This window comes from Panulirus ornatus, chromosome 35 (genome assembly GCF_036320965.1).
Source record: "Panulirus ornatus isolate Po-2019 chromosome 35, ASM3632096v1, whole genome shotgun sequence".
Classification (NCBI taxonomy): Eukaryota; Metazoa; Arthropoda; class Malacostraca; order Decapoda; family Palinuridae; genus Panulirus; species Panulirus ornatus.
Genome location: NC_092258.1, coordinates 2,194,534 through 2,222,373, shown reverse-complemented (window position 1 = coordinate 2,222,373; position 27,840 = coordinate 2,194,534). Strand labels below are relative to the sequence as shown.

The window sequence follows — 27,840 nt, the reverse complement described above, 5'->3', positions numbered from 1 at the left end:
CAAGAAAGGGGAGGGTTTCCAGCCACCCGCTCCCTCCCCTTTTAGTCGCCTTCTACGACACGCAGGGAATACGTGGGAAGTATTCTTTCTCCCCTATCCCTTTGTACAATGGCACTATGCACGCATTCCACCAATCCTCAGGCACCTCACCATTAAATAACCTTACCAACCAGTCAATAATACAGTCACCCCCTTTTTTAATAAATTCCACTGCAATACCATCCAAACCTGCTGCCTTGCCGGCTTTCATCTTCCGTAATGCTTTTACTACCTCTTCTCTGTTTACCAAATCAATTTCCCTAACCCTCTCACTTTGCACCCCACCTCGACCAAAACACCCTATATCTGCCACTCTATCATCTAACACATTCAACAAACCTTCAAAATACTCACTCCATCTCTTTCTCACATCACCACTACTTGTTATCACCTCCCCATTTGCACCCTTCACTGAAGTTCCCATTTGCTCCCTTGTCTTACGCACTTTATTTACCTCCTTCCAGAACATCTTTTTATTTTCCCTAAAATTTAATGATACTCTCTCACCCCAACTCTCATTTGCCCTCTTTTTCACCTCTTGCACCTTTCTCTTGACCTCCTGTCTCTTTCTTTTATACATCTCCCACTCAATTGCATTTTTTCCCTGCAAAAATTGTCCAAATGCCTCTCTCTTCTCTTTCACTAATAATCTTACTTCTTCATCCCACCACTCACTACCCCTTCTAATCAACCCACCTCCCACTCTTCTCATGCCACAAGCATCTTTTGCACAATCCATCACTGACTCCCTAAATACATCCCATTCCTCCCCCACTCCGATTACTTCCATTGTTCTCACCTTTTTCCATTCTGTACTCAGTCTCTCCTGGTACTTCCTCACACAAGTCTCCTTCCCAAGCTCACTTACTCTCACCACCCTCTTCATCCCAACATTCACTCTTCTTTTCTGAAAACCCATACAAATCTTCACCTTAGTCCCCACAAGATAATGATCAGACATCCCTCCAGTTGCACCTCTCAGCACATTAACATCCAAATGTCTCTCTTTCGCACGCCTGTCAATTAACACATAATCCAATAATGCTCTCTGGCCATCTCTCCTACTTACATACGTATACTTATGTATATCTCGCTTTTTAAACCAGGTATTCCCAATCACCAGTCCTTTTTCAGCACATAAATCTACAAGTTCTTCACCATTTCCATTTACAACACTGAACACCCCATGTATACCAATTATTCCCTCAACTGCCACATTACTCACCTTTGCATTCAAATCACCCATCACTGTAACCCTGTCTCGTGCATCAAAACCACTAACACACTCATTCAGCTGCTCCCAAAACACTTGCCTCTCATGATCTTTCTTCTCATGCCCAGGTGCATATGCACCAATAATCACCCATCTCTCTCCAACTTTCAGTTTTACCCATATTAATCGAGAATTTACTTTCTTACATTCTATCACATACTCCCACAACTCCTGTTTCAGGAGTACTGCTACTCCTTCCCTTGCTCTTGTCCTCTCACTAACCCCTGACTTTACTCCCAAGACATTCCCAAACCACTCTTCCCCTTTACCCTTGAGCTTCGTTTCACTCAAAGCCAAAACATCCAGGTTCCTTTCCTCAAACATACTACCTATCTCTCCTTTTTTCACATCTTGGTTACATCCACACACATTTAGACACCCCAGTCTGAGCCTTCGAGGAGGATGAGCACTCCCCGCGTGACTCCTTCTTCTGTTTCCTGTTTTAGAAAGTTAAAAAATACAAGGAGGGGAGGATTTCTGGCCCCCCGCTCCCGTCCCCTCTAATCGCCTTCTACGACAATATGAAAAATCTGCATTCTTATGTCTGTAAACCACTATATTCTGTTATCCAGAACATTCACAATTATTGCCAACTTGGAGAAAAGAATTTAAAATTTTCTTTTATAACTATTTTGGTAGGTAAAGATAAAAGAAAACTATGTAAGTGCACAAATGTAACTCACAGTTTATGTACAAGGTGGTTTCTCAGTTCATGGGATATACTTTGGTGCCATTCTTTGGTCCCTTTAACAGGCTTAGCAGTAACAGCTCCAAACCCACCAGGCAACTGCGCAGGCTGATTGGGCAGATTCAGCCATGAATCGGGTAAAGACTGTAAAGACTTTAAAGACACATTTTACATTTTAGAAAAATAAAAGTAAAAGATGATAAAATTTAACAAGAAAATTCTTTTCAAACCTTTATGTTAAACATTTCATAAGTAATAATTCTTCTACCAAATATACAGTACTTACCATTGTACTCACGACAGGATTGTTTTGATTGATGCCAACACTTGGAGGCTTGCCAATAATTTGCTGTTGCTGCTGAAGAGTATTCAAGGGTCCAGACCCAGTATTAGGTCCTCTAACCATCATCCCTGTGGAGTTCATAACCTGGGGAGTGGATGTGCCCATCATACCACCCTCAGGTCCCTTGTTAGGAACACCGGGCCGTACCATCTGTCCGGGCATACCCCCTGGTGTTCCTGGTACACCTGAGGGGGCACCTGGAACATTTCCAGGTGCTCCCTGCTGGGCATTGGTAGGCATTCCAGGAACACCACCACTAGGCACCTGTGGTCTTAAGTTTCTAATTAAAGAGTCTGTGGGTCCAGGTGGTCCTGACATAGCTGGTTGTAAAGTGTCTCCTTCATATAATCTCTTAACCCCACTCCCACCCCCAGGTCTTGATCCAGCATTTTGACCTGGAGTTCCTGTTGGCATCTGACCTTGAACACTGGGTGGACCTGGTGGACCTGGTGGACCTGGGGGACCAGGAGGGCCAGCTAGGGGACCAGGGACTCCTCCTGGGCTTGGACCAGACTGAGACACTGTTGGAGGAATTTGACCTGACACTCCCCCAGCTCCTGGTTGCTTCTTATCTGCTTGTTTTAAGGGTTCACACACAGGACAGTCCTGCCGCGCACAGTTTTTCCAATGGGATATAATCTGTCTGGATGATGCACAATGAGGAACTGGACAGGATTTACCAGCCTGGCAAGTCGTCATATGAGTTAAAACATTCTTCATTGTCTTGCAATGGGGTAAGTTGCACTGTGGGGAAAAAGATGTGTATCAATATAATGAAACACAGAACACTGCAAAATATGAAGAGAAAAAGATTATCAATAAAACTAAACACAAAACACTGCAAAATATACATGTCCAATAGGTAATCTTTACAAATAAGTAAAAATCATCCAAATCTAACCTGTGAAAAAAAAATGAACTAAATTCCAAGAACCTGATGCTACCTCACTAATGCAGGAAATGGCAAAGATTTATGAAAAAAAATATGATCTTGAGCAATTGTGGCATGAACATACAGAAGGGTGAAAGGCATGCAAGGAATAGAGTGAATTGGTACAATGTGGTATACTGGAGTTGATGTGCTGTCAACGGACTGAACCAGGGCACGTGAAATGTCTGGGGTAAACCCTGGAAAGGTCTATGGGGCCTGAATGTGGATAGGAAGCTTTGGTTTCAGTGGATTACATATGAAAGCTAGAGACTTATAGGGAGCTGAGGTTTCAGTGCATTACACATGACAGCTAGAGACTATAGGGAGCTGTGGTTTCAATGCATTACACATGACAGCTTGAGACTGAGTGTGAACGAATGTGGCCTTTTTTTGTCTGGTTTTCGACTATAGGGTGCTGTGGTTTCAGTGCATTACACATGACAGCTAGAGACTGAGTGTGAACGAATGTGGCCTTTTATTGTCTGTTTTTCTGGCTCTACCTCCCTGAAGCGGGGTAGCAATGCTGTTTCCTGAGGGGCAGGGTGGCGCTAGGAATGGATGAACACAAGCATCAATATATACATGTGTATATATGTATATGACTGTGTATGTGTATATATACATATGTATATGTTGATATGTATATGTATGGTTAAGTGCATGTATGGACCTTTATGTATACATATGTGTATATGAGTGAATGGGCCATTCTTCATTAGTTTCTTGGCACTACCTCACTGACGTTGGAAATGGCGCTCAATTATAAAAATAACAATATATATATACCAAGCAGAAAGTTGTCAATCAATGTGAATAAAAGTTTGAGTGATGAGGTGCAACAAGTAGATGAAACAGCATGGTGCACAAGTATGTCTGAAAGGGAAGGACCTACATATCAACATATACATATGTATATGTTGATATGTATATGTATGGTTAAGTGCGTGGATGGACCTTTATGTATACATATGTGTATATGAGTGAATGGGCCATTCTTCATTAGTTTCTTGGCACTACCTCGCTGACATTGGAAATGGCACTCAATTATAAAAATAACAATATGAAGTCTGTTGGGGATGAGAGAGCTTGGGAAGTGAGTCAGTTGTTGTTCGCTGATGATACAGCGCTGGTGGCTGATTCATATGAGAAACTGCAGAAGCTGGTGACTGAGCTTGGAAAAGTGTGTGGAAGAAGAAAGTTAAGAGTAAATGTGAATAAGAGCAAGGTTATTAGGTACAGTAGGGTTGAGGGTCAAGTCCATTGGGAGGTGAGTTTGAATGGAGAAAAACTGGAGGAAGTGAAGTGTTTTAGATATCTAGGAGTGGATCTGGCAGCGGATGGAACCATGGAAGCGGAAGTGGATCATAGGGTGGGGGAGGGGGCGAAAATCCTGGGGGCCTTGAAGAATGTGTGGAAGTCGAGAACATTATCTCGGAAAGCAAAAATGGGTATGTTTGAAGGAATAGTGGTTCCAACAATGTTGTATGGTTGCGAGGCGTGGGCTATGGATAGAGTTGTGCGCAGGAGGATGGATGTGCTGGAAATGAGATGTTTGAGGACAATGTGTGGTGTGAGGTGGTTTGATTGAGTGAGTAACGTAAGGGTAAGAGAGATGTGTGGAAATAAAAAGAGCGTGGTTGAGAGAGCAGAAGAGGGTGTTTTGAAGTGGTTTGGGCACATGGAGAGGATGAGTGAGGAAAGATTGACCAAGAGGATATATGTGTCGGAGGTGGAGGGAACAAGGAGAAGAGGGAGACCAAATTGGAGGTGGAAAGATGGAGTGAAAAAGATTTTGTGTGATCGGGGCCTGAACATGCAGGAGGGTGAAAGGAGGGCAAGGAATAGAGTGAATTGGAGCGATGTGGTATACCGGGGTTGACGTGCTGTCAGTGGATTGAAGCAGGGCATGTGAAGCGTCTGGGGTAAACCATGGAAAGCTGTGTAGGTATGTATATTTGCGTGTGTGGACGTATGTATATACATGTGTATGGGGGGGGGCATTTCTTTCGTCTGTTTCCTTGCGCTACCTCGCAAACGCGGGAGACAGCGACAAAGTATAATAAAAAATATAATATAATATATATACCAAGCAGAAAGTTGTCAATCAATGTGAATAAAAGTTTGAGTGATGAGGTGCAACAAGTAGATGAAACAGCATGGTGCACAAGTATGTCTGAAAGGGAAGGACCCGGAGAAAGTGGAGTGCTTCATGTACCTGAGTCTGGACTTGGCAGTGGATGAAAACATGTGAGCTAAAACAAATTTTGGATGCATTAAGGAGTATGTGGAAAGAGAGGTCAGTGTTTATTATGGCACAGACAAGTACATTTGAGAGTAAAGTAGTCCCAGTGGTATTGTATGGAAAAGTCATGGACCCTAAATGTAAAAGAACTGAAAGGGGTGGATGTGATTTAAATGAAATGCCACAAGAGAACATGTGCTGGAACACAGGTTGACTGTGTAAAGAATGTCAAGAGTAAGAGAAAGGTGGAATAGTAAACACAGTTTAACTGACAAGAGCTACCCTTGGTGAGGATGGAAACATGGGAGCTAAAATGAATTCTGGGTGCATTAAGGAGTATATGAAAGAAGAGGCCAGCATCTATTATGTCAAAGATGAGTAAATTTGAAAGTAAAGTAGTCCTAGTGGTGTTATGTGGATGAGCCATGGGCCCTAAATGCAAAAGAACGGAAGAGGGCAGATGTAATTTAAATGAAATGCCACATCAGAACATGTGCTGGGACACAGGTTGATTGTGTAAAGAATGTTAGGGTATGAGAAAGGTGGAATAGTAAACAAAGTTTAATTGACAGAGACGAGCATGGGGGACTGAAATGGTGTGGGTATATGGAGATGATAAGCGAGATCAGCAATGAAAGACTGACCAAAAGGATCTACAAGTCAGAGGCAGAGGAAGCAAGTGAAAAGGGTAGACCAAGAATGAGATGGTAGCATAGGGTGAAAGCTTTCATGAGCCATGCCCTGAATACTCATGAGAGTGAAATGAGTGAAGACAAAATGAATTGAATCCATGTGGTATACAGGGAGCAATATGCTGTCATCACACAGAACCTGGGTATATGAAACAGTCATGACATACCACAGAATGGCTTGAGAGGCTTGACAGTGGGATGATTTAAAGGATTTCATATGACAGCTAGAGAATGGGTGTGAGGAAATGAGGACTATATTCGTTCTTCCTGACACTACCTCACTAAAGTGGGAGAAACAGTTGTGTACAGAAAAAAAAGTAATAATGTGCAAGTGTAGGTAGGTATGTATAGGATATGGGAAAAACTAACCCTGTATCTACTGTGTGCTGTAAAAGGTAACTTACACTAAAGAGGTGGATGTGGAGGGTTTGAAATCCTTCCCTCACATATCATCACTTTCTAAATGTAGGAAATGAGAATGGAACCATAATAGGATTTTTCCATTAGGGTTCAGTTTGTCTGTTCCTATAGATACCTTGCTTAGGCATGAAAGGTGAAAAAATATAAGGTAAAAAAAGATGTGCTGCATATAAAAATTAAAAAATTAATTATCATCTACGTTATTTTACAAACACAAAAAGTAAAAGGAGCAGAGTAAAACCCAGAGACCACAGTCCCTGCGTTGTCTACTCACCTGCCTCACCTCTCCATTTGCCTGATTTTCACGCCGCTGGCACTTGTGGGCATGGAGGAGGAGTACTAGCTGCTGTTGGATCAATTTTCTCTTCTCTGGATCAGCTGGATTTGGCCTTGGTTGTCCAGGCACCATCTGTCCTGGGCCACCAGGACCACCACTCATAGGACCAGGAGGACCAACTGGAGGACCACCAGGAACTCCCTGAGCTCCAGGGCCTGTGGGGCCAGGTGCAGGCTGTGGTCCCCGTGGCATAGAGCCCATCATGCCCATCATTTCTTGGTTTGGATAGCGAGGTGGCATTCCTATTCCCATTGGTCGTTGACCAGGGCCCATTCCAGCATTAGCTTGACTCACATTACCATCCATACCTTGGCCAACACCTGGGCCTCCAAAATTGTAACTTCCAGATAATGTAGGCTGCCCTATGCCACCTACACCAGGATTCTGGGGGAAAATTTGTTATTTAAAAATTTTTTTTAAAAAGTCACACATCTTACCTTGCCAATACTACACTTGTAATGTGAATTCATAGCTGACAAAATAGAATCAACATAAAACAGCCAAGTGTCACAACCTATATTTGATAATCACTACCTGAAATGTAACTAGCCCCCAAAGTCTTGGGGAGTCAAGAATCTTCAGTTTCATCAATCGCTTCCCAGCAAGGTGTTTAATGGTACTTATTTAGTGTAGCCTTAAGAGATGTTATATCCCTACAGCTCAAACAGCATTACAGCTGCTGAATTGAGTCATTGGTTGACCGAACAGCTGGTAGGTATGGTGCACTTTGTAAATACTTATCAAGAGCCTCCGTCAATTTCTCTAATGTGAATTCCCACGTGGTTTGGTGTGACAATGTGGCAAACAGTCTTGAACCTCTGATTTTCAAGGTATTTTCTTATGCTTATCAAAACTTTTAATCTTAAAATTATCATTGTCTTCCATATCTTGCCTATGAATACATACTCGTCTTTTTAGCGTAAGTTAGATGTTTTCTAGTGTAAGTAATGATGTACCTCACATATCTGAACCCCAGAAAATATGGTCTCTGTGATTTCAGTCATTCCAACTGGCTCAGTTTCTTTGCTAAGTAAACACAGGCTACGAAAGGTCTCTGGATACCTTTTAACTCTATAATTCTCCCTACCTTGAAAGGTTCAGTTAGTACACTCCAGAATTCTATCTATGAGAGTATTAGTGCCTTCCTAGGTATTATCAGTTCCTCTCTTGTCCTGAAGTTCCAGAAGATTCAGAAAGATTCAGCCTAACATCTTTTTAGACAAGGCAATTGTTGCCTTGTTCTGTTCTCTGAGGATAAGGTTATCATACCTTATTACTCCAAGGTATTTCACAGAACTTAAGCATATGTTGGTATCCGAGTCCATTCATTTAATCATCTATGATCTTTCTAACAACTTTTCAACTTAATAATACTTCTAATGACTTGCTTCCCTAAGAGACCCATCTATATAGTGATACCGCCACTAATATATCTCATATCAATAACGTAAAATAAATATTTCTGTCTCAAAGGGGAAATATGCAACTATCCTATCACAAACACATTTTCCCACTATCTTGCAGACACATCAGTGATTTCATCTATATATATATATATATATATATATATATATATATATATATATATATATATATATATATATATATGTGTGTGTATATGAGTGGTTAGGCCATTCTTTGTTTCCTAGTGCTACCTTGCTGATGCGGGAAACAGCAATCAAGTATAATAATAAGATAATACTTTATCCAATTACTACTGAACCTGAAATACTGGATACACCTCTATGGTTAAACGTGTTCTGCCTAAATGGTTTAGAATTCAAACTTTATTTTACTTCAATTACGTTGTGATTAGAATACATGATGTTTGGGATCAAATCAACATCTGTGTACACCATGTCAGCAATTTTCTTTTCTCTCCAGTGCCTCTACAACATTATCACAATGGTCAAGCCACTGAAAGCAATGAGACCTTCCAATTCTGAAACTAGGTTGTCCTGGGTTAAAGAGATTACCCAGTTCCATAGTTAGTCAATTTACATCTTTGGCATTGCTCTACTTTCTCCTCTGTGGTGTGGGGCAAACTGAATTAGTTTCAAACTCTCAGGATAATGCCAGAGTCCAGATTTTTTTTTTACAGGATATTCATGCTTGTGCCATAGGCATTCTATTCAAGGCATCTGTCCCATGGCAGATTGTATACACATGTTTTCAATGGATATCTCAAAATCCTGTGGTAGATGACAAAAACTGCTGTGTGTGTGTGTGTGTGTGTGTGTGTGTGTTACGAAAGGATTAATGTTTAGGAAGAAATCAGCCGAGTAGTTTATCTAAAAGGTGGTTCTTGGCTCAATAAAAATCAATTCATATTACTTTTAAGACTAGTTCTGCACTCTTCTGACAGTCATTAATTATGATACTACATCTGTTCCAGCAGAGTTTGTGTCCTCTATTTGTATTCTGCACTTCAATATTTTGTTTTTCACATCTAACTCATGACTCTTTTTCTCATATTTTACCAAGGGATTTCGTCACACAGCCTAAATAATTCTCTATCTTACAATTGCTCTTCCAAGCAGCTTCCTGCTGAATTTTCAGCACCAATGTTGTTTCCCATCGATTTCCAACTTAAGTGAGGAAGGATGAAGTCCACTTGGAAGATTATATTTGGGATGATTCCAAAGGCCATCAAGGAAAATTTCTGTGCTAAGTGTTGTACAAATTTTTTGGTATTGCATCAGGTGGCTTACAGATTAATGCAATGACCAGGTCTTGGTTTTCAACCTTGACAACACACACTTCAATTATTCTCTAATATATCATTTCAGGAATTCAGGCTCTCAGTTGTTATATAAGAACCTTTTACACACAATCCAACTCCTCATGTTCTTTCTGTCCTATCACATCTACATACATTGTAATTTGGGATTAAAGTATTCTGCAAATTTCATAATCAAGTTAAAAAAAAAATAGAAATACCTAATAAGGACTTATATTTTCAGGAGGTAACTGGTAACTTTCAAACACCATCTCAAATGTAATTATGCAGCAAAAGTCAATTACTGCTAACTTTTCCCCGAGCATGAAAATTTTGGCACATTCAAGTGATTACATACACAAAATAATAGGTAATTACTACAATCCAGATACAAATCCTGAATTACTTTAAGAGCAACATCTCACCTGCAATCTTGGTCCCAGTTGTCCTGGACCCATTCCTGGATGTCGGGGCACCATTCCCTGAGGTCCAGCTCCTATGGGTTGTTGTGGCTGCCCTCGGAGAGTGGTTGTACCCAAAGGTCTGTTGAGGCCAGGCAGTGGACCATTTGGCATCCCCTCATTCATCTGAGTTGCCATTGGACCACTCATGTTCATTGTAGTTACAACACCTTGTGACTTGTTCATGGAATTCATAGTGTTCATAGTATTAATGTTAGTCACGGTATTCATGCCACCAGCCATACCTGCACTATTTGCCATACTACTGAGCCCCATTGATGTGTTGGTGTTAACAATGCTCAGAGATGAAACTGCAACACTAGAGGCCATGGACAGAGACATGGTTCCTGCTACACTGGCAGCCATAGTGTTAGCTATACTACTGGGCATATTGTTCAAATTATTAACAGAGTCACTCATGGTTATTTGCTGGCTAGAAGTCGGAACACCACTCATACTTAGGTTTGCACTCTGCGGCGACTGCATGGGGCCACCATGAGGACTCTTTGAATTCGTCAATGCATTAACTATCATATTGCTTTGGTTGGGCATAGTATGAGGCCCGGTAGCCATCGCATTATTTCCAGCCATGGAGTGGGGTGGAGTTTTGGTCTGAAGGAGGTGCGTCAGTTGTTGTGGACGGTCTCCAGGGCCACTGCCACCTCCACCACTACCTTCCATCATACCATTTACACCTCCCCCACCACCACCACCACCACCCCCCTGAGAGTCACCTGGCCACATCAAGTCATCTGGCAGAGCATTCTCCAGCATCGCAGCAAAATCATCTGAAAGATAAAATAAAATTCATTTTCTAATCTCAGAAAAAATTTGAATTCTCATGAAAACCAGCATAAAATTGCTATCAGAACATACATATATAAACTAGATTTGCAACCCCAGACCCCCATTTATAAGACCCCTGCAGCTAAAAGGCTATATGGCTGTTGGATGCAGGGTAAGATGGGCTTCTTTAAGGCGGAAAGGTCCCAGCAATGCTGTGCTCTTTTCCATCTACCGTGTGTGTGTGTGTGTGTGTGTGTGTGTGTGTGTGTGTAATCTGTAATGTATGGGAAGGGAGTTCAACACTCATGGGGCCCCATATCTTGAATATCATACTATCTCATAAATTTATTTATGCTACTTGTTCTGTGTGTGTGTGTGTGAGATTACCTATTTGTATTACATGGGATGGAAGTCACTTGTACAGCCCCATCTCTTTAACATTCTCTACTATAACAACTCTTAAATTTGAATATATTATCTGCACTAACCATGTCCTCAGTAATTCTATTACATTCATCTACTACTTATATAGTGTAAAAGTATTTCTTTACATCTTTTTTTCACAAGTCACCTGCTCAAATTCCTTATTTCCTAAGGCTGTTTTATTCCCAAATCTCTCTAAGAACTTCTCACCATTCATGTCATCAATCTGTTTTAAAAACTTGAAGGTTGTAATCAGGTCACCCCTCATTCTTCTCTCTACCAGGGTGAGCAAATTCAAATCCTATAGCCTTTACCAGTTACTTAGTTCTCTTATTAATGGTACTATCATAATTTAGTTCTCTCATTTATGGTACTATCTTTGCTGATCTCTGGACTCTCTCTATTAGCTATATGTTTCTTTAGGTGCAGTGACAAAACTCAAAAAGCATATTCATGTTTAGTCTTTATGTAAGATATGAAAAGCTTGATGAATACTTCTTATCTAAATATTTGAAAGCTAATCAGATATTTGCCTGCAGAAAGTTTGTCTCCTTTACTATGCTCCAAAAAGGGACTCTGGTAACAGGCTAGGAAAAATGTGGACTCCCAAGTCCTTCACACACATAGAATCCTTAGGTTTACTTCCTGTTGGATAATAATAATACTGATACCATCTTCAACTTTGTTCCATCCTCAATACTTTACATTTGCTTGGGTCAAATTTCACTTTTCACTTTGTTCCATCCTCAATACTTTACATTTTACTTGGGTCAAATTTCACTTTTCACTTTGTTCCATCCTCAATACTTTACATTTGCTTGGGTCAAATTTCACTAACCATGAATCAGACCAACACAATCAGGCACCCATATTATCAATCAGCTCCCTAGGAAGGATGAACAGCTAGGTTAAGCGGACTGGCTGCCTTGACCAGAACTTGATCCTGAAGACTCAACGTTGCACTGGGCAGCCACAAGGCAACACAAGTCATAAACCATAATGAAAGTACCTCAGGATTAAAGGAAGGATGCAAGGTTACCAGACTCAAGCCTTAAAGGCCAACAAAGGCCACCTTTTGAGGAGATTCAGACTTCAAACGGCTTCATGTGGGTGTAGGTACTTCAGGATATGGACTGGGTTTTAAGCTATGGAATATTGGCCTTGAAGGGTTTTCAGGCCACCCCAACCTTAAACATTACACTTAGTTCACTCTACTCAACCAAAATAGGCAACCTAGCAGCCTTGAATTATGATTAAGGTACAGCAAGATCAAAGGTAGTATCCATGGATACCAGACTCTGGCCTTAAAGGCCACATTTCAAGGTTCAAACTCACTACAGCTTCGTATAGCACCTAAAGGCCAAAAATTTCTGGTGCAGGTATTTCAAACTGGGGCAAGGTATCAAGCCCCTGCACTTAAGCCTTGAAAGTTGTTTTAAAGCTAACAAAAGCCAAGAAAAAACACAACAGTCTTACAGATTACACTTAGTTCTGTGCACTCACTTAAAATTGGTAACCTTCTCACCTCAAATCATACTGAAGGTAACTCGAGACCAAAGGGTACCTGAGCCTTGTCTTGAAGGCATATAATAGCCACCTTTCATATTTCACAGTTCAATATTGCTACAGCTTTACACAGCACATAAAGGTCCAAAATTTTCTATGTAGGTACTTCAGAATCTGGGTCTCGAAGGCTGTGATGAGGCCATTAAAGGCCTAAAGACCATACCTGCCTCACAGACTGCATTCAGTTCACTGCACTGATTCCATACAGGTGACCTTGTAGCCTAAAATTGTACTGAAGGTTCCTCAGTATCAGAGGCAGGTTCTATGGGCACCCAAGGCTAGCCTTAAAGACCAATAAAGGCCACCTTCTAAGATTCAGACTAACTATTGCTACATATAACACCTAGAGGTCCCAAATTTGGATGTATCTACTTCAGAATCTAGGCAAGGTTTTAAGCTACCACATGTTGGCCTTGAAGGGCTTTCTGAGGCCACCAAAAGCTAACTCACACATGACAGTCACTTCACTGCATTCATTCAAAACAGGTAAACTGGCAGCCTCAAATAATAATGAAGTTACTGGTGCATCAGGATCAAAGACCGGATATAAGGGGACCAAAGTCAAATTACAAGTGCCAAAAGAAGATACCTTTCAAGGTTCAGACTTACTTCATGGAACATATAGGGGCCCCATATCATAGAAGTAGTTCAGAATATGGAAAAGCTTTTACACTAACACAAATAGGCTTCTAAAACTGTTTTGATTTATGAAAATAATTCCACACTAAGATTTACAATTTCTATCTTTATATACTGTTATATCTTCCATGGATTCCCAATTGAGAGTCTAACTACATATACAGACTCTAGATCCACCACCATTCTACTTCTCTCCTCCGATCAGTAATGCTGTTTGTGAGTAAAAGATGCCCATGGCACTCCAGCTAGCCAGCATTTGCAAAGTTTAATTGAGCAAAGAAATACACCAGAATAAGAAGGGTAAAAATAGAAACTTTGAAAAGAATATTGTGGACAAGGCAAGAGAAAGCCTAAAACTTTTCCATAAATCAATTACGAGTTAGATATCAATTAAAAAGCAGCTTATCAGGCTAAGGGATTCTGAAGGAAGAACGGATGACGATAATGCATGATAAGTAACTGAATAACAAGTTTATGGGTGTTTCCCTGTGAAAGACACTTTGGCCCCAACACTAGTAAGATGGAATGGGGATGAGGTTTCAGAAAACATGGAGATAACTACAAAAGACAGCACAAGAATACTAAAAGGTCTTTACCCATACTCAGTTCTGAGTAATGAAGACATTTCACCTCATGCTTGAGATGTGTGCAGACATGGTAGATAAACCTCTTGAAATACTTTTTGAGGCATCACTCAAGAAAGGCAATATACCAAGGAATGGAAAAATGCAAATGCCACACCTATACTTGAGAACATCAGGAACAGGCGCTAAACTACATACAAGTCTCACTGATGGTTATGGTCACAAAAGTCCAGGAAAAGATCTCAGAAAACAAATGCATGATTTTCTATTGAGAAATTACCCAAGCAAAACACAGCACAGTTTCTGGGAAAGAAGGATGTCTAACACACCTTTTAATTTCTTCAAGAGAGAGTGATCTGTTTTGGATAAAAGGGAAGGCTGTTCTTAACAACTTTTTTCCTTACTACTAGGGAGCATTTAACACTGCGCTACCTGAGAGGCTGATTAAAAAGCTGAATCACTAAGCAGGGGATAGGTGATTTTCTCAGTGGAAGGGTACAATGGATGCTCTGTTCTGTTCTGAGACTATTACTGCTTCATTTACGTAAATGACTTCCTTGTAAATATAGATTCCTACCTGAATATATTTGAAGATAATCAAAGATCATGAAGGAAGTGTAAAGAAAGGTTGACTACATCACTTTACAAGGGTACCTTTACAAACTCCAGAGCAGGTATGATACATGATTGATGAAGTTCAACCCACATATATGTAAAGTACTGAAGCTGGGTCACTGTGAAAAAAAGGCCTATAATCAATATCTAGTAAGAAAAAAGATGCAGGTTTCTATGTGTGAGAATTTGAAAACTGGTATCATCTTAAACATATCAACAGAGTCCCATATTAGCAGAATACTTTAGGACACAAACTATTTTCCAGCAAATACTAGAATAGCTTTCACGTATGCTGATAATGAAGTATTTAACAAGTCATTCATATCCTACACGAGGACTTAAGATTGGTCACCATATCTAAACAAGTACAATGAACTATTAGAGAAGGTCCAAAGTAGGGCAACAAAGACTGCACCAGCACTAAGAGAGTTTAGTTACAGGGAAAGGCTACAAAACAACAAATTTGCCAACACTGGAGGAGAAAAAAGTAAGATGTGACCTGAACAATACCTTAAGTTTTCTGATTGATAACACAATGAACAGTACCTTCAAAAATGTAAGTAGAAGACAACCAGATGATGTTGCAAGAAACTAAGCTAGAAACTATAAAAAATGTGCCTTAACAGGATGAGGGAATCAATGTAAAACACTCCCTAGAAGGTTCAAACAGGTGATTACAAATAGGTAAAAAAAAGCCCAAAGGCTTACTTACTGAAATACCCAACAAAACAGCTAGTAAACTTTGTAGGTATCCTCCAGAGATGATCTGCTTTCTCCTGAATATAGTTCATCTTATTTCTACCACTTGAGGGTAGTGTGTTGAGTAATCATGGGTCTCGATGTTTACTCTATTTTCTCTTTCGATGTTTACTCTATTTTCTCTTTTTGTTCTTAGGGCACCTTCTGATGTTAGTGACATTATCTTACAGCTTTCCATGCTTATCATGCCAAATGGAAGTGACTTTTGAATGTAGAACAGGAGACATATATTCCAAAGTTTTCTTTCACCTTAGCTTAAAACTGTTATATTCACTACCTGCAAAAATCAGAAACATAACAGACTACCCACTGGAAAACTTCTAGAACATTCTGAACTATAATCAACAAGGTGGAGCTGATCATCCAAGTTGTGGGACAGAGGCCTTTAGTCCTCGGTCAAACACTGGCAGTACAACTTGATCTCAGACCGAGATGAGGAGGTAAACAAGCATCTAATGTACAGCATGCATAACATATATCTTCTTACAGTATGCTCCTTCAAACAATATCTTTAAAATGTGCTTATCCCCATCTAAAACAATACCAGTAACAATAAAAGAACTACAATCATCCAAAGCATTCCAGATCAGCCCACCTGTTACAGAATCCTACACTCTGTCCAACAATGCGACAAAACACCAGTCAAAGGCCTCATAAGTACAGAACATCCCCTAATAACTACCAAAAAGGTATGGTATACTAAATTAAATTGTGGGACAGGATAAATAAAAATAATCAAGCACTTATCTGACAAACTTTTAGACTTTAAACTTATCCCCAACACCTCGCTGTATATAATATTGCTTTCTGATATGGCAAGATGCTGGATTTTCACCCCAGATCTGAATACTAACAGCAATGAGTGATCAATCACACATGACACTTCTAAAATAAAGAACTTCTTTCTAAAAAATATCTTGACATCGAAAATTATTAAATTACCTAGTTATGCTCAAAATGACATTCCCCTTCTTTTGTTTGGCAAAGCTTAATTTTTCATAGTTTAAATAACCTGTACCCCATACTCTAATCAGGTTTTATCTATCTGTACAGATTACCCTGGCATAAGTATATTCAGAACAAAACCATTTGGAATATGTACTTTCTATACGTTTCCACTTACATTTTATTCCCAATTAACTCTAACATGGCTCTTTTACAAACATTCACAACCAATTGCGGTCTTTGCTTCTAGAAAAAGGTTGAGAATGAAGAAAATGTACAGAAATTGTTTCTTATGCAAAACTCCCAGGGGTACAGACATGAAAGGTATAGCATCTATATCTGGAAAATCCAAGAAGGTATGGTTCCTAAGCTAGGCTAAAAAGTAACAACCTGCTGGCATGATAGGCATGAAAGACAATAAATTAATACCTCTAAAATTCAAAGGTGCAATATGCATAAAATGAGAGCACTTTAAACATCCAAGGCCCATGACTCTTTCAACACCTTGCCTCTATCATCAAAAATAGCATGAGAGGCATGCTAGGGAAGTTCAAAAGTGCACTAACAAGTACCTACAAAGTGTACCTGACCAACTAAGCTGTAGAGGATAAATGGACCTGAGAAATGCAGCTCCCAACAGCCTGGACAACCACACACCCAGTCCAGTAGCCTGGGCTGTGAGGGTAAGATTTCTAAACACTTGAGATATTCACCATGTCTTTGCTATACAGCACAATTTTGAGACTGCATTCATAAACTTAAAATGTGAATTGCTAAATGCCCAACTAAAGAGTGGAAAGGCTTTAGAGGAAATGAAATATAAAGTTACATGAGAATGACAAAATAGAAATCATAACCTAAACACTTCTAAACCCTAATGAGGAGTAAAAAAAAAACCTTGCATACCTATGTAATGAAATTTCAAGAACGACCTTATACTTTTAAAGCTATGATATACTGTCAGACCCTCCCTTTACTGAACCACACTATATCAACAGCAACCCAAAAGGGTCTTGCCCCTTCATCTCAAATGAAGCAAAGTTTAGACACCACAGTAATGAGTATTCTCCTGAATGAAACATTACCTCTACATGCATTTCACTTCTCTATTTCCATTCTGAACAGGCATTGTTTTTATGAGAGTAGGGCGTTAGTCATAAGGTGTATACAACATATACATATCTAAATCCTTCTTGGATGGAGGCAAACATACATACAGTACAGTATAACATAATCCAGCATATTCATATTTTAGGAGCATGGCATGAGACACACAATGGCAACCCTGATAAATGGCAAATGAACTTTACACGACAAAAGAAATTACTGATTTATCAATATGGGGAAAATATGATATATGCTACCTACACAACAAGGCTTCAAATTTTTCAAGCTAGCTTATCATTTTTGTACCAATGGTAACATCTTTTTAGTTTCTTAAATATGGTACATCAAACAACACTTATTGTAAACAATAACTTCAATAAGAATTTTCTAACTGCTATCAAGAAAAAAGAAAAAGATGTCCCTCAATCAAACATTTACTATGGTACACCTTCTGTTCTATGCGAAACTAGTAAATCTTTAATTGCCCAAAGTTCACTTTAAATCAACCTTAAGTCATCCTAGGTTATAAAGAGTAAAATCATCCACACTACAGTTAAAGGTTTATGTTCATACCCTCTGTTTTATGTAAAACTATTAAATCTTTATTTATCCATAGTTCACTTTAGCCTCAAGTCATCCCAGGTTATAATGAGTACAATTATCTACATCACAGTTAAAAGGTTTAAGGAGTTTATAACCATCATAACTATTAAGCATATTACATTCTTTAGTATTATTCAACTCTTGTTATTTCATATCAATTTGATAACTCCATATGTTTACAATTGTCCTCATCAAAATATCAGTTATAAAAACTGAAGAAAAGGTTTCTAAGATATGTCAAAAACTTCCTCATATAAAGATCATACTACTTTTTCAACTAAGACCATATATACTCAACTACATACAACAAAGGTCCTGAGAATACCAGCAGCAACGTCATCAGTTGTCTATTTACAGTAGACAAAGCAATAAAAAACAAAGATGGGTAACTTTTAAGATTATTTGAACAATACTAAATATGATGACAGTAGAGATGTACCAAAAAATCATGGAAAGCAAGGGTTAACTGAAGTAAACCCAGTAATAACCTTGTAGAAAAAAAAAATCAACTGACCTCCCTTGCAGAAAAAAGTTCTCTTAATATTCTAGTCTTCAGACACCAGTCAAACTCTTGTCTGAGAACCATCAGAATGGCACTGGATATCAACAATCACAAATGTACTGCCCACTATTACATTAGATAACCCTACGTTCTCCAATATCAATAAACCATAATGCCATATGTAATACCATCTAACAATGCCCCATACTATGATTATATTCTTAAAAATTACAACACTACAGAATAGAAATGCTGAGATAATCTATACTATTACCATTATGGAAGTTACTCATGGATTTGAAACATATAATCAATTCCTTACAATTACCAGAAGTGATTCAAACTAGCATTGCATGACAGCAGATTACTTTTTAACATAATGATAACAAGAAAGTGTTAACAGGGAAGGGAAAGAAAGGAATATCAGGAAAAGTAGGTAATATACTTGTAGAGAGTTAAGGAACCAATAAAATAATTGCCTTATATATCTATATTGGCAGAGAGACACGAGAAGCTGAGGCCATAATCAAGGCCATCCCATTAACACTACATTATATATATATATATATATATATATATATATATATATATATATATATATATGTGGACTATGGATAGAGTTGTGCGCAGGAGGATGGATGTGCTGGAAATGAGATGTTTGAGGACAATGTGTGGTGTGAGGTGGTTTGATCGAGTAAGTAACGTAAGGGTAAGAGAGATGTGTGGAAATAAAAAGAGCGTGGTTGAGAGAGCAGAAGAGGGTGTTTTGAAATGGTTTGGTCACATGGAGAGAATGAGTGAGGAAAGATTGACCAAGAGGATATATGTGTCGGAGGTGGAGGGAACGAGAAGAGGGAGACCAAATTGGAGGTGGAAACATGGAGTGAAAAAGATTTTGTGTGATCGGGGCCTGAACATGCAGGAGGGTGAAAGGAGGGCAAAGAATAGAGTGAATTGGAGCGATGTGGTATACCGGGGTTGACGTGCTGTCAGTGGATTGAATCAAGGCATGTGTATGGGGGTGGATTGGGCCATTTCTTTCGTCTGTTTCCTTGTGCTACCTCGCAAACGCGGGAGACAGCGACAAAGCAAAAAAAAAAAAAAAAAAAATATATATATATATATATATATATATATATATATATATATTTCACACATACTCGCCATTTCCCACATCTGTGAGGTAGCATTTAGATCAGAGGACCAAGCCTTAGAGGAAATATCATGTGGCTTCACTCTGTTCTTTTTTTGGAAACGTGAAAAAAAAAAAAAAAAAAAAGGTGAGGATTTCCAGCCACCCGCTCCCTCCCCTTTTAGTCTTCTACGACAAGCAGGGAATACATGGGAAGTATTCATTCTCTCCTATCACCAGGGATAATATATATATACATATATATATATATATATATATATATATATGAATGAATTGGAGCAATGTGGTACACAGGGGTTGACATGCTGTCAGTGGGCTAAACCAGTAATATGAAGCAGTTATGGGAGATCCCAGAAAGGACAGAGAGACATGGATGAGGGCAGAGGGCTCTGGTTCCTGTAGTTATACATGACACCTGAAGTAAATGTGAGCAAATGAGGTCATCTCATCATCTATTTCTTGTACTACATTGATAAAAGAGGGAAGCAGCAAAAAAGTACATAAATAGATCTATAATAAGTCCTAGTTAATAAGGGAAGTTATGTGAGTCTTATATGTTCCATTGGGTTCTACAAACGTTTCACCTTCAAATGACCCTATTTCCTGATCTACAAACAGTGCCTATCCCCACAATCACATATCTCATATATGGGAAAACAATGCTGTGTAACACAAAGCTGATCTATGTCATTAACTAAAAGCTAGGAGTCCACAGATACAAACAGGTGTGTTTCTTCCAAACCTTAAGTTATTACAGTGATGGCTCTAAAATATAACTAATGGATAAATTGCTAGATGCTTTATTAACCCACTGCAGGAGATACATTGCAGTAAAGTACATGTACATTACATACTTAATAGTACATTCAATCATACATTAATCAAATGAACAAATGAAACTGTCCTACAGAAATAGCTGAAGCATTAATTAATTAAGCTGTTAGAGGTTTAAAATGATTTCAATTAAATATTTGCATCAAAAACAGAGCTTTTTCCTTAATAAAGTACCAACATAGATATGGACTGAGTGTGGTATGAAGCTAGCTCTGCATCAGTGTGTTTGCAAGGAACAGTTCTGTCTTTTCCCAGATCTCATAAACTTATGGCACTTACCGAACATAAATGTATGGTCTTTACTTAGTGTATTTACTTACATTCAAGACTTGAATTTTATCACAACCAATAATCTTCAGTTTTTCAGTGAATGAATCAACTGCTTTTTATAGCTTGTCCATAACGTATGACCATTACCACTTGGTCAGTTTCGTTTGCTCTATTCCACCACAGAATACAACTATAGGTAAAAACAATTTATACAGTAAAAATATATAACCTACACAAAATTTTGCTACTGACATTAAAAAATCTCAATCAAAACACTTGAGAGTTACAGTGTAGTCTATGTCCAAAATTGCAAAGTAGCTATCTACTGTGATCAGTCTATAACTGATAATCAAAGCTAACACAATCACATCACCATCAACTGTAGCTGTTCTTGGCTGTGATTTCTCTTTCTTTAAGTCAACAATCAACTCTCCAGTTTTTACGTACTCAGAAAAAGACTACATTTATTCCATCATGATACAACATCAGGTATTTGCAATTCACAACTAAATAGTTATGTCATATCACCAATCTAAACCAACAAATTAGCCCGCAGCACATTCTACAACCAATAAAATGAATTTTTAGTCCATAAGTATATATTGTTCATAAGTACACATTGTGAACAAAAATGCTGACAAAACACGATAATATACTCCCAACTCACTAACTGTATCCTGAGACAAAAACTCTAAAATAAATGAAGAAAGTACCAGATTTTATGAGTTTACCTAGTAACATGGTAGGCGTGAAAATTAATTGTAGAGCTAAAATATAAAAAAATAATACTCCAACACATGTCATTACATTCTAAGTCAAATACAAATTCAATACTACTGATACAGCACCTTCAGTAGGCTTTCCAGACCTAAAGTCACAAAGAAAGTCAAGTTTGCGTTCAACTTCATTCTTTAAATGTTTTAATGCTACTAGTAATCTTTCTAGACATCTGAAAGGTAAAGACCTGCAATCATTCAAGTCTTCAGGAGGATTCTTAGGCAAAGGTATAACTGTGCCTGATTTCCATACTGATGGAATACAATCTAGAGCTAGTTATAAAAATATCAAAATATACACCTGACCAGCATTTACATCAGGTCTTTAATACAATAGCAGCCAATATTTTTGGGGGGTTGTTCATATTCCTTAACTGCTTCTCTGCTTCGGATATATAATTACAAATGTGTCCTCACATTGAGCTCCTTAAAGTTTTTTGATGATTGTCTCACTACACATCATGGTAAAATCTTGCACAAGATTTGTAGTGACACTCACAAATTCTTCCGATCTTGAGAAAAAAAACAATGTCCTCTCCAGGCTCCTCATGAATTGTTGCTTACGAAGTTTTGTAATCTTTTTACTACTGTAGTTTTCTTTGCACACAGTATCTAAATTTCAAAAACTTCTTACCTAAATATAAAGATGATAGTACATTACACAAACATTTTTTGTAAACTTTATAATATTATATTCTAAAGTATCTTCTAGCATATGGCAATGGGATCTTAGCATAATCATTTACCTTGTCTACACAAAGGCACACAAATGAAAACACCCCCACATCCAAAACTATCAGGGACTACTTATACAAACCATTCTAAGTTAATACGTACTATAACATCTACCTCCAGTTAACTCATTAATATTTGTCAGACATACGTAAAAGCAAAACTTCAAATTCTAAAAACAAATAAATTGATGTAATGTCCTTAACGAAAGACAAGGAACCAATAGTTTACGAATGGTACTTAACAATGCAATAATTAAAACCCAAATCAAAATTTCCAAAATCATCTTGGTTCATTACAGGTATCAATGCAAACTAATGACACCAAATGAACATCTGTTCAATGATTATAAACATGAACAATCACACTAAAGAAACCAAATCAAGATCTGCTCTAGGATTATCAAGAGAACAAAGCTGGTAAAAAACTGAAAAATCTACGCATTCATTTTAAAAGAGAACAAAATCAATTACTGTATCAAGAACCAACCCACAAACAATAAAAAAAAGCAATCTAAAAGGCTACAACAAGATTACTTTACAAAAAAAAAAGCCATTCAGACAATCTAATCACTAACTGTTCAAAACAAACACTTCCATATACACATTTTCAAACTGTGTTAATACTAAACACTACATTCAATCTGTGTTATTACTAAACACTACATTCAAACTGTTTTATTACTAAACACTAACAGGTATATACTCAAATTCTTGAAGTATCTATATGAAACGAAATACCTGCCGGCAGATGATCACTTACATGAAACCTGTCAAATTATTCCACAGCACATAAAATAATGATATACCTTATAAAAATCTTATCAAATTCAAAAACACAAATTAGTAAAAGTATCTGTGTACACTAAATACTGATTCATTTTCTTGTCTCTACAAAATAAGAGGAATTAAACATCTGGGAACAAATTGATCATACAAGAGCAAACTAACTAATTACATGGAATAGAAAGAACCACCAAGCCATAACCTAAGTAAAGATAGAAATATAAGTTTGTCAAAAGCCAAAGAGATGAGACCTTTCAAACAATAACTACAACCCTAAGGGAGTTTATAATAAGGCAAATTTGATATCAACATCAAGTGATTACTAAGCCATAATGATCCCAAGACTGTACTGTCAAAGATTGGGTCCTATAACAATTAGGCTCCTTGACATCCAAACTATGTGCAAATAAGCTTGCATATAACCAGGCAAAATGTTGTTGCAGGTGAGAAATATAAACTTCAATCCTAGTTAAGAAATATTCCAAGATCCATTTTGTTGACATGCCATATCAAAATGCTCTCTTGCCTTTGCTTTGCAACTTAAAAAAATATTCTTAAATCTTAATTGTTTCTAATCACTTTACATGAGTATAAATGGGATGGAACTTCATTAATCTAGCTCACTCTAAAATTTCACAATAACAACTCATTACTGGTCGCTATAATTGTCAATAATGAAATTTAACCAAACTGAACAAGAGTGCACCACACATTGTGGAATGACAGCATTTCAAGCAAAGACTGGTTTCATCAACTAAAATGTTAGAGATAACCAAGATCCCTACACAATGTTAAAACTTGTTACCTACCCCAAATAACTACCAAAACTACCACTATGCATGATTTCATATCATACATAACCACAAATGGTACAAAAATAAAAAATAAAAGCAATCTCTTGCATCACCATTTCACTTTCTACATCTCCTCTCCATTAGGGCTGAACAAAAACAATTGGCAATCACAAAAATGAAAATTTCTTAGAAAAACACTTGCCTAAAACAACAGTCTCTACAAGCAAATACTAACACAAGATACAATTGCTCATTAATCTTAAAATCTATTCATTATATACTTATGTCATTCATTTACATACATGATAATACATAAACAGCACTTAAAAAATACTCAAATCTATACAGACCAAAACATCACTTCTATGAAAACAACTTGGCAAAAAAAAATATATATCATCTTTTAATCCACTTTAATAATGACTTTCCTTAACATGCATTTCAAATCAGGAGACATATTCTGACCAAATCACCCCAAAGCAATCAGATACATTGGAAACAAACATGAGTTTTAGTAAACAAAACAAAGATGTCCCTCAAGTAAAGCTCCTGTCATTCCTATGATTATCATCTTCAAATATTAATTATCAACATATCATTAACTAACATTTCTTACAATTACAGACAATTATAAGTGTCTTGTAACATGTCATGTCTGCCTAGTGTCATGATCACATGTTCTGGTGAAGGAGCCCAGACACAAATAAACAACAATAACAAATCCCGGTTTGAGATATATTAATTGAGTCACGTTTGAAAACACATCATTCCTCACCTAATATCAAATTATTATTGCTGCCTAAACCGACATCAGGAGATGACACCCACAATTTGACACTTGAGGTTTACATTAAGATTCATGTCAAAGTATCATCCAGAAAATCAGAAAAAAACGAAATTCAGAAAAATCTGTTCTTTTGAACCAGAGTGTTATTCTTAAAATACCAAAAAACTACTTAAGAAATCTTCCTCAAGACATGTCATATATTTGTATTGCATGTGACTAGAGATCTACGCATGTAAAGTGTTCTGAGTCAAATTTAACCCAATTGAACCCCTCATAGGCCATAAAACGAATAGTTCTTAGCCTTATTTATGGTTATGAGGCCATGTGAGGCAGGCCCAGGTAGGGTGGAAGGGTGTTACCAGCCCACAACCTCCCACCCTGTGTCTTGGCCAGGTACGTTCAGCCCCCCGTGCCACTCAGGTGGGCGTCTCACTTTCCCCCAAAACTAGGACTACAGAGTCTGAATTCACCATAGTAGTCATGTGAGGCCTAAGGTAGGCAGAAAAGGACTCACCGGAGGGGTCCGATGACGGGAAGGAGTCTATCTTGGCCCGCTTGTTGGGCGGCTCGCTCCCCAGCTGCTGCTCCGCCATGGCGTCCTTGTTTACAACGCGCTCAGGAACACAAGACCGATGCCTCTACTACACTCCACTTTTACACTCAATCCTGTGCTTCTAGCGTCCCCGTACCACTCATATTGCATCATTATAACTCAATATCACTATCACTCCACTTCAGGTAGGCATGCGCCCAGGATCGCTAGGAAAACTGTAACTTTGCGAGGCAGACATCTCCTTGGTGGGATTTCACAACTGAGCTCTGCAGCTTCACTGACCGCTGCCTCTACACTTCCCGCACAAAACACGCAAACATCTTCATACTTTATCACATTTTCTACATTTGTATATACAGAAAATGCTTCTTGCTACACTGATGCTGTAAAATTAGCCGTCCATATTAACACAAAGTTACATTATCCGGCCACAAAAATATTTTGCGCCGAGTAGTAGTCAAACCAAAATGGCGGCTCACAGTGAAAACTTTTTCTACGCTTGTCATAGAGTTTGGGAGCGAGTGTAGCTGCGCCAATCCGACGCTTTGATTGGTCCGTTTGAGTCACGTGCTCATAAACTCTACTGCCATTGGCCACTGTGGAGAAACCGAGGATGACGTCACTAGACCCGAGCGGATCCGAGTCTTAATAGTTGTAAAGCTGACTGCGGCCCGCCGAGTAGCCATCCTCAGCATCTTCTCTGCGCAACACTTCTAATACCCGCCATATTTAAATATAATGTATTCTTTGTATCATGAATCACATACATTAAACCTATGAAGTTTCAAATACCTTTCGGATTATTTTCAATATAAAATGAACAACGTACATCCATTAAATGGAATGATTACATGACGCAATATTTCACACCTGATAAGCTAAATAAATAAGTAATATAACTTATACTGAGCTTTCATTATGAAGGATTGAGTAAGCCAGAGTACAATTATATAATATTGGGCGTGATTCCTCATAGAAAATAGTCAATAATCACGGAACAAGACGAGGTGGTAATGAGCGCGAGATCAGCTGATCGGACAGGTTGCGAGCCAAGTTAAAGGGAGGGAGGGCGGCGAGACCATACCTTATTGCCGTACCCAGCTCACCTACCTCACCAATGTTTACTCTATCGCACCATACACTTGTACCTTTATTTTGCTGGACTGACTATCTAGAATTAAAGGAACGCAGCGTCTACAAGATTTAGAAAAATACGGATGTCGCGTTCTACGCTAGTTTTCTGATCGGGAAGAACTTTAAAAGATAAAACATGCTAATTGCTTATGATCCTCTACATATAGAATTTTTCGTAATTAGCTGCAGTACCAGTATCAGTGTATATGTTTTATTTTATTAGAATCACCCTCTGGTATCAATATTAAATGATTTACTTAGTAACTACAAATAATCTTTTCATACGGTAACTGACATATATATATATATATATATATATATATATATATATATATATATATATATATATATATATATATACATATATTGGGAGGTGAGTTTGAATGGAGAAAAACTGGAGGAAGTGAAGTGTTTTAGATATCTGGGAGTGGATCTGGCAGCGGATGGAACCATGGAAGCGGAAGTGGATCATAGGGTGGGGGAGGGGGCGAAAATTCTGGGAGCCTTGAAGAATGTGTGGAAGTCGAGAACACTATCTCGGAAAGCAAAAATGGGTATGTTTGAAGGAATAGTGGTTCCAACAATGTTGTATGGTTGCGAGGCGTGGGCTATGGATAGAGTTGTGCGCAGGAGGATGGATGTGCTGGAAATGAGATGTTTGAGGACAATGTGTGGTGTGAGGTGGTTTGATCGAGTAAGTAACGTAAGGGTAAGAGAGATGTGTGGAAATAAAAAGAGCGTGGTTGAGAGAGCAGAAGAGGGTGTTTTGAAATGGTTTGGGCACATGGAGAGAATGAGTGAGGAAAGATTGACCAAGAGGATATATGTGTCGGAGGTGGAGGGAACGAGGAGAAGAGGGAGACCAAATTGGAGGTGGAAAGATGGAGTGAAAAAGATTTTGTGTGATCGGGGCCTGAACATGCAGGAGGGTGAAAGGAGGGCAAGGAATAGTGAATTGGAGCGATGTGGTATACAGGGGTTGACGTGCTGTCAGTGGATTGAGTCAGGGCATGTGAAGCGTCTGGGGTAAACCATGGAAAGCTGTGTAGGTATGTATATTTGCGTGTGTGGACGTATGTATATACATGTGTATGGGGGTGGGTGGGCCATTTCTTTCGTCTGTTTCCTTGCGCTACCTCGCAAACGCGGGAGACAGCGACAAAGCAAAAAAAAAAAAAAAAAAAAAAATATATATATATATATATATATATATATATATATATATATATATATATCGACTAATATTTTTCATTACTTTTAGATTTTATATTATTAACCCTCTACTTACTCTCAAATGTAACAATCTACATGATGTTGATCATTTGAGGAGAGTCAATTACCAGTGTGA

General features: G+C 38.3%; 1 protein-coding gene across 2 annotated transcripts in view; it reads right to left on the bottom strand.

Moving 5' to 3' along the window:
* Window positions 1-25,883, bottom strand: part of nej (CREB binding protein nejire) — a 48,436-nt gene extending 22,553 nt beyond the window's left edge. The window contains exons 1-5 of one of the 2 annotated variants that reach the window (XM_071682871.1): window positions 25,320-25,883; window positions 10,110-10,933; window positions 6,912-7,349; window positions 2,287-3,087; window positions 1,996-2,153 (exon numbers count right to left, since the gene is read on the bottom strand). In XM_071682871.1, the coding sequence (XP_071538972.1) occupies window positions 1,996-2,153; window positions 2,287-3,087; window positions 6,912-7,349; window positions 10,110-10,933; window positions 25,320-25,398 (2,300 nt within the window). In that variant the 5' untranslated portion in view covers window positions 25,399-25,883. Of the gene's footprint in view, window positions 1-1,995; window positions 2,154-2,286; window positions 3,088-6,902; window positions 7,350-10,109; window positions 10,934-25,319 lie in introns of both variants that reach the window. The other variant, XM_071682870.1, reaches the window with a different exon arrangement.
* Window positions 25,884-27,840: the final 1,957 nt, after the last annotated feature.